The sequence below is a fragment of the Coptis chinensis genome, chromosome 9 (assembly GCF_015680905.1).
Source record: "Coptis chinensis isolate HL-2020 chromosome 9, ASM1568090v1, whole genome shotgun sequence".
Classification (NCBI taxonomy): Eukaryota; Viridiplantae; Streptophyta; class Magnoliopsida; order Ranunculales; family Ranunculaceae; genus Coptis; species Coptis chinensis.
Window position 1 is genome coordinate 13905211 of NC_141464.1, and position 8889 is coordinate 13914099.

General features: G+C 31.1%; 1 protein-coding gene across 1 annotated transcript; it reads left to right on the plus strand.

Moving 5' to 3' along the window:
- The first annotated feature begins 5908 nt into the window (after positions 1–5908).
- On the plus strand, positions 5909–7977 carry LOC147474859 (translocase subunit seca). The gene is made up of 4 exons (XM_086584945.1): positions 5909–6168; positions 6441–6643; positions 6728–6791; positions 7228–7977. The coding sequence occupies exons 2-4, from the start codon at positions 6456–6458 to the stop codon at positions 7525–7527; spliced, it is 552 nt and encodes a 183-aa protein (XP_086441071.1). The 5' UTR covers positions 5909–6168; positions 6441–6455; the 3' UTR covers positions 7528–7977.
- The last annotated feature ends 912 nt before the right edge of the window (positions 7978–8889 follow it).

Consider the following 8889-nt stretch of genomic DNA (forward strand, 5'->3'; position numbering starts at 1 on the left):
AAAGGGTTATTCAAAATTTACAATAATCTTTTTTTTTTTATGCAACCCATCAAGTTAGAGGAAAATGCAGTTTAATGTTTTTTTTTTGGTAATTAAATGCAGTTTAATATCAACCAAGCCAAACACAAAACATATGATTTCTCTTGATAATCACTATGCAGCTATGGAGCAGCTATGAGCCATCTATCTATGCTTAAAGTGTTTCATGGCTTCATTGGTGGGTTCTGAACTTCTGATACTCAATTTTATTTTCAGTTGGGTAGTTTTCATGGGCGATTTTTCGATTTCGAAAATTCGAAAAAAAAAAAATTGGACATATAATTCTAAAAATCCGATCCGATCTTTAGTTTTATTGCTAGTTTCATTGAAAATATATACAAATCCGACGTATAAAGTTTTTTTTTCTAGCTTTTTAAAAACAAAACAAAAACATGTACTGTCCCCAGTTGTCGATTACATTATAACAACAAATATGAAAAAAAATGTCATGTACATGAATGATTTGATTCTTACATAATATGTCATGTAGGGCCATCGTAGTATTTAGTTGACTCAAGGAGCAGAAAATAAAAACATTACATCAAAGTGGGCTTCTTAATAGGGTTGCAGCCTTGCAGGAATTGTTCCTCGAGTTTCCCTATAGCATTGTGGCCACTATCTAAAGATGCTACACGCCTGGTGCTAAGAAAGATGCCCAAAATGAGATCCATGATTTTTGAAAATTTACAAAGATTTTAATGTTAGCTAACAACTCTGTTATGAAATTGCTAATATATTTTGAATCGAAAAATTGAATTGTAAACTACGTATTAGGTTCAAAAAATTTGGAAAAATTACGCTCTTAGGCTGAGGTTAATCCGATCCGATCCGATCCTTCATCACCCCTAGTAATTCTGAACTTCTGATACTCAATTTTATTTTCAGTTGGGAGTTGGGAATGAACTTGGGACAAAGCTCTTTAGTTTTGGCTCTAGTTTCAGCTGAACATATACAAATCCGACGTATAAAGTGCTAAAGCTGTACTGTCCAGTTGTCGATTACATTAGAGAACAAAGAAATGTACATGAGATTTGATTCTTACATAATATGTCATGTAGGGCCATCGTAGTAAGTTGACTCAAGGAGCAGAAAATAAAAATCATCAAGTGGGCTTCTTAATAGGGTTGCAGCCTTGCAGGAATTGTTCCTCGCTTTCCCTATAGCATTGTGGCCACTATCTAAAGATGCTACACGCCTGGTGCTAAGAAAGATGCCCAACATGAGATCCATGATTTGCAACGTGCAAAGATTTTAATGTTAGCTAACAACTCTGTATGTGGCTATAGATTATACGAAGTCGTTGTAAAATGTAAACTACGCTCTTAAGACTGAAAATCTTTATCCTTCCAAAATAAATTATACGAACATTTTTATGGTGTACCGTAGGTGTGAGGTATCCTTCTAGATTATAGATTGAATAGAGTGAGAATCTAAATAAATCACTCTAGGATTGTAGGGTTATGCAACTTGAGTCTCTAGGTGTTTTTAAATCTAGGGTCGTCAATATCAACCACAATTCTACAACTTTTTTTTTTTTATTCTCTTTTCTGTGAGTGGTTCTCTGTATATTGTTGCTAATTGAGCTCACATACAACATTATTTTCAACACCAACATAGCTAAATTAGAGGTGTCAATGGTCCGGTTCCTAGTGGCTTAAAATCCAATAATAACAAACAACCATTTAATTTTGTAGTTTCTAGTTTTTCATTTCGGTTTTTAAAATATTCACTCTTACTCATATTTTAATATTGTTCTTATTATGAAAATGTGTACCAAAAACACCAAAATACAACCAGAACGTGTGACTTTTCAAATTTTGATACAAGAATTATTCCATTCAATAATATGTGAAGTAAAGCCATATTTTTAAGATTGTTACTTATACTTTTAAATTATTTATAATGATAAATTCTATGAAAACTATATATTAAACTAGAGTTAACGAATATAATTTTATGAAATATAAATTAATGTCTTAAGTTTATGTATAATTTAATAATAATGTTTTATGCTAGAATTCGATAACATCCGGTTATGGTTCAATTCCGGTTTTGGTCTAATATTTTATTTTTTATATATATATTTTAAATCAAGTGCAAATTTTATTGATAATGAGTATTGCAAATAATAATCAAGACAATTGTGCAACAAGTTGCGTAATAATAATAATTATTATTATTATTATAAATGGTTATGCTTCCAATTTTAACCGAGTACCCATTGACACCCTTGACCTAAATATTTTCTTATAGTAAAAGTGTTAATCGAATTGTTATAGCAAATGTAATGGGGAGTTGCTAAATTTGACTACTAAAAAGTTTCACATAAGATTTTTTTTTTATTATTATTATTATTATTATTTAGCTTGCCCAACCAAATTTGACTTGCCAAACTCAAAAAACTATTCTAATCACATTTTTTTTACCAAAAAACTTTGTCGTCTGTCTGTTAAGTTGTAACAGACGACATACTTTGTGTCGTCTGTATAGTTCACACATAAGAATGCGAACTTTCTTTTTCCTCCCCTCCCTCTCTCTCTCTCTCTTCAAACCAAATTTATCAATATTATGTCAAATCAACTCCACCACAATTGATGTTTATATGAATTTTATTTAATGAATGGATTTGATTATATTTGTTTAAATAATTGATTTTGTTTGCATGAATGAATATGTGGATTGTTCAATTGTGTGAAAGAATGGAATGGAGTTGATGTGACAAGAATAACAAATTTGGTTTAGTTTTTGTATCTGGCTATGTCGTCTGTTGACTTAAAAGTGTCTAGCTATGTTGTCTATTTAGTTATTATGGGGATAGACAACACAACGTACACAATAACCAACAAAACAGTAGAAATTGCGTCGTCCATCTCCCGAGACTTATTATGGTAGCTTCTAAACAATGCCACAAATTTGATTGAGTTTATCACATCAACCAAATTTACGAGCCTTCTAGCAGCCCCATATAATCTTATTTATCACACCAGCCTAAATTTGGGAATGACATTTTGGTGTTTTCATATAACACCCAATTGGACTTGCTCTTAAAGTAATAAAATCCTCCCAATAAATGTAAGTTCCATTATTCAAAATTCTACAATCATCTCGAGGATTTATCTAAGTCCATACTAGAGACGTCAATAACATTTCAAGAGTTTACCGAACAAAATTCTACAATCATCTCGAGGATTTGTCTAAGTCTATACTAGAGATGCAAATAACATTTCAAGAGTTTATCAAACAAAATTCTACAATCATCTCGAGGATTTGTCTAAGTCCATACTAGAGACGTAAATAACATTTCAAGAGTTTATCGACCATTTTTTTTTTTTTTTTTGAATCATGTAACCCTTTACGGTTCTACCACCATGAGGACGGAAAAATTGTTGTCCCACATGACGACATGCCCCTATTTAGTGAAACAAGTATGCAAACCTTTCTACGCATCGATTTTTTTAAGTCTTGAAACCCGTCCCTCGAGATCGATAATTAGCATGGTTTATTTGGATTCTAATTGTAAATGGTAATTGTAATTATATAGGAGAGACTCATCTATTTATTTATTTTTTAAATAAAATGAGAGATAATTATGTTATTTAAGTGATATTAGGGAGATTCTTTTAAATTATCAATAATAAAATAGGGCTTGTTTTAATTTCAATGTAGAAAATGGGAGTAATTATTTAATTTTAGTGACATTCGAGAGGTGTTTCTAAATTATTTAAAAAAAAAATGACCTTGTTCAAGTTATATTAATAAAAATGGGGTTTATTCAAATTTAGTGAGAGGTGTTTCTAAATTAAATAAATAAATAGAAAAATTGCATGACCTTATATAGTTGGGAAGGGTATTTAATAAAATAATAGGGGTTTATTCTAAATTTAATGAAAAGGTGTTTAACCCTAAATTTTAAAACATTCCATAAATAAATATAAATTCTCTTAAAATTGCTTAAACCCATCATGTGCGGGCCTATATTTAAAGGGAAGCACTTGGAAGTTTAACATATCCATATCCAATAAGTAATCCATATCCATATCTATTAACTAATACATATCCATATCTATTAACTAATACATATCCATATCTATATCCAATAACTAATACATATCAATTAACTAATCCATTGTTTTTTAGAATTTGTTTTTTTTTATCCCATGCGTACATTTGAAATAATGAAATAATGAGTAATCCATATCCATATCTATTAACTAATACATATCCATATCTATTAACTAATACATATCCATATCCATATCCAATAACTAATACATATCAATTAACTAATCCATTGTTTTTAGAATTTGTTTTTTATCCCATGCATTATTTGAAATAATGAAATAATCGTAGATTTGTTTTTGTTTTAAATAACACATGAAAGCACAATTTTAATTTATATTAAATTAGAGAGCGCGGCCAAATTCGAAAGTAATTATTTTTCAAATAGGGACTATTTTAAAAACTTTCTTGACGTGGCTCACTATGAGCATCTTGGGAGAAACGGATATTAATATCCATATCCATATCCATATCTATTAACTAATACATATCCATATCCATATCCAATAACTAATACATATCAATTAACTAATCTATTGTTTTTAGAATTTGTTTTTTTTTTTATCCCATATATTTGAAATAATGAAATAATCGTAGATTTGTTTTTGTTTTAGCATAACACATGAAAGGACAATTTTAATTTATATTAAATTAGAGAGCGGGTAATTCGGGGTTAGTTTGGTAAGAAGGCAAGTAATTATTTTTCAAATAGGGACTATTTTAAAAACTTTCTTTGGCTCACTATGAAAGCATCTTGGGAGAAACGGATATTAATATCCATATCCATATCCATATCTATTAACTATATACATATCCATATCCATATCCAATAACTAATACATATCAATTAACTAATTATTGTTTTTAGAATTTGTTTTTTTTTATCCCATCATACATTTGAAATAATGAAATAATGCGTAGATTTGTTTTTTTTTTTTAAATAACACATGAAAGGACAATTTTAATTTATATTAAATTAGAGAGCGAAAATTCGGGGTTAGTTTGGTAAGAAGGCAAGTAATTATTTTTCAAATAGGGACTATTTTAAAAACTTTTAACTACGACTATGACTCTTGGGAGAAACGGATATTAATATAGGTAGGATGATAACTGTAGCTATATAGGAGAGACTTATCTATTTATTTTTCAAAAACAAAATGAGAGATAATTATATTATTTAAGTGATATTAGGAATGTTATTTTAAATTATCAATAATAAAATAGGGCTTGGTTTAATTTCAATATGGAAAATGGGGGTAATTATTTAATTTAAGTGACATTAGATAGGTGTTTCTAAATTATTAATACAAAAGAGATTTTGTTCAAATTATATTAATAAAAGTGGAGCCTATTCTAATTTAGTGAGGGAGGTGCTTATAAATTAAGTAAATAAGAAGATCTTAAATTGCTTACTCGATATTGGGATTTATCAAAAGTGTTCAACATGACAATAGAAATAAAAAAACAAACTAAAACAAAGCCCTTCAACAACAAAAAATTACCTTGATTAGATGCTGCGGTTGAGATTTCAGAATAGTTTTAGGTTGAAAAATTAAAAGAATATACATACTGAGAAAGAAATTGGTGTGGAAATAGAAATTTGAAAAAATATGTGTAATATTTAATTTCGATTGATTGTAGTCTTGGGGTATTAGGTAAATATTTGTTAAGTTGTTTGATAATTTTAAACTCATAAAAGAAGAATGACTAAATAATAAAAAAATAGAGATTTAAATTTGCATACTCGAGAGTTGAGGGGCTTTCCGAAAGACCTGGCTATCATATAGTGTGTAGATGTATATAGTAGTGTAGATATATAAGGTGGAAATAGACAAAAGGAAAGTGACTGTTGTATAACACGTGCAATTCACGTGCGTTCCCTAATAAGAAATAAAGGTCTATATAAACCCACCCAACTCCCTCCGTATCCTCTTCTTTCTCCTTGTCTTCGTTCCACCAATTTTGTTCTCCTTCTTCATTTATTTTTTTTATCTTTTTTTATTTTCTGTTTTCCTTTTTCCTTTTTTGTCCTTCAATCCTCCCCCCCATCCCTTTGGAGGATCTTTTGAGGTACCCCCTCCTTCCCTCACTTTTCATTTCGTTACAAAAACTAAATACTTCTTCAAACTTTCGCTCAATCGTTTTAAAAATAAAAATAAAAATCTGAATAACGTTCTGTAGATCTGAGATGAATTTTATTCTGCTTTGAGCTCAGATATTTTTGGAAATAAATTTTCTAATTTGATATGATTAGATCTGTGTATAAAAATACTCAGATCTCACTTTCTATTTATTTATTTATTTATTTGTTCTGATTTATTTTTTATTTAATTTGTAAACAGGCGTTCAAGAAGAAGATGACTCAGTGTGTATATCAGCAGAACGCCTTGGCAGCAGCATGTGAAGAGATGAAAAACAACAACAACAACACCAGCTCTTACTCCAACGATCGAAGAGATTTTGTTGTTTGTCCTAAACCTCGAAGACTTGGTGTTTTGAATCATTCCATGAACGATCCAATTAGAACTCTAAGATGGCAACTCAGGTAAATATCACACAATTTTTTTTTTTTTTTTGATGAATTTGAAAATTTATAATTAAATTGTCTACTTGTATTTTTGTGAAACAGTCACCAAGTTGAGGTTAACGAATCAAAAGCAGGAGTGGATCTCATGGAACTTATTCTCTCCAAAGTAAGTTTTTTTTTGTTTTTGTTTTTGTCTTTGTTTGCTATGGTCTTATCGAAAAAGAAGTGTTCATTTTTGCTTAGTTGTAGTTGTTATCTAGAAATCTAGAAGGTGTAGTCGGATCTGATTTTGACCCATGGAAGGAATCGGGGTTTTAATTATGTGAGGTTAAACAATGGTTTTGTTTTCTTCTCTTTATTGTTTTTTCATCCCACCTTTGTTTTTTATATTCTATCTAACCCCGATCTCAATTTTGTTTGAGTCAGCTAATTCAGTTTAACAAACCATTTTATGTCTAGCAACTTTGTTAGGTGGTATTTAACAATTAATATATCAATTGAAGGCCTACATGATCTATTTAATTTGATTAATAATTGGAGTTTATGTTGATTTAATTGATGCTTTAATAGTGTTCTAATGAGTTCTTTGATTGTCATTGCAGGGAGGAAATGGAGCAGAACAATCAGCTGCCACACATGTTGCTTCGTCGCCCCCATTTTTTTGCGGGTCACCGCCGAGTAGGGCAACAAACCCATTAATCCAAGACGCTCGATTTGGGGAGGAAAAACTTCCTGCCCCATTATCACCACTGTCAATTCAGTCATCATCGCCATCGTCCTCAACAACCAGAAAAGGTTGTGTTCGAGCAAAGTTTGGACACAAGCCAGCTGCAGTGAGAATTGAGGGGTTTGATTGTCTTGACAGGGATCGTCGTAATTGCAGTATTCCAGCCGTAGCGTAGAACACCTACCACCACCAGTACATACGACAACCACAACAACCCACTTACATAAACAGGGAGGAATTTTGAGGAAGAAGAGAGTTCGAAGACGAATCTGTGTCTATTGTATATATGTTATGTTTTCTCAACAAAATCTATGTTTTGTTTGAGACCATTGTATCTAGTAGTGTATGTATGTAGATGAGTTGAAGTGAAATAAGGAGTAAAGAAAAGATCCTTCTATGCTTCTTAATCGAAGTCGATTTAGGTGTAGTAGAAAAAGGTTAATTGGGTTTGATTGATCCTTGAGTTTAAGAAGAGTCCTTGGTCATTCTCTGTGTTTGTCTGTAATGTAAAAAAGGAAAAGTCAAGTTCAGAGAAGACTAGTTCTTGTATCGGTTTCTAAATCTTTGTTTTTGATATCATGTTCCGGCTTTTTTAGCGAATCTATTGTAAATAGTGTTTGGTTCATTGAGTTCTCAGTCCACTTTTGTTTACGTTGTGAATACAATTGGCTCTTGTTCTCATATTTTCTCCATTTTCTGTATACTTTGGCCTTGGCGTGATATGTAAGTATCTTTTGCGCATTTTTAAGTTGTCGATGACTTGGATGGTTAGTACAGTACACGAGGTTTGAATGGTTTGAAATTTGACTTGTTCATTACATGATCTATTTGGCTCTTGGATATTTTTCTTACCTTTTCTTATTATTTTAATTTTGTTCTTATTTCAATGGATCTGACTTGTAACTTTCAGAGTTCAATTTAAGCTTTCGGCTATGGGCAGAATAATGTTGTCAGACTCCAGACTGTTAAAAGTTGGGAAATTGACCAATTGTGACAGGTTGTTGTAGTGGTGTTTCTGCATCCATAGATCTAAGGTTTGACTTGGTGAAAATATTTTCACATGGAATGCTTGATTGTGTACATTTGTTGCTGCAGGCTTTTATCCTGTCCAGTTCGGCTGGGCCATGTCCACATAGGTCAGACAACCAAATGAGTGAAATGACGAAATGTCTACGAATAGATTGAAACTTTGAATAGTGCCCAACTTATCATATCGTATTAATTTGAAGTGTGACAGTGAGTTGGAACTTGAAAAAGAATCTAACTATAAGAGATCGACATTCGAACAGTGTCTATTAGTCTATACAATTGAGGAGATTATATCCAAAAATTTGCACAATTCGAAATTACGAGTGTGCAACGATGTCAGGAACTCATGATGTTGAAAACAAACTGTATATAATGCTTTAATTTGTTAATAACGTTTGATGTGATAAGGTAGCTTAAATTTATATGGAACTGAGAACTCCAAGCCTCTCTCAATGCCCCAGCACTTTCAGCAAGTAAAATGTAGCTGTCTACGTGTTCATAAATGAGA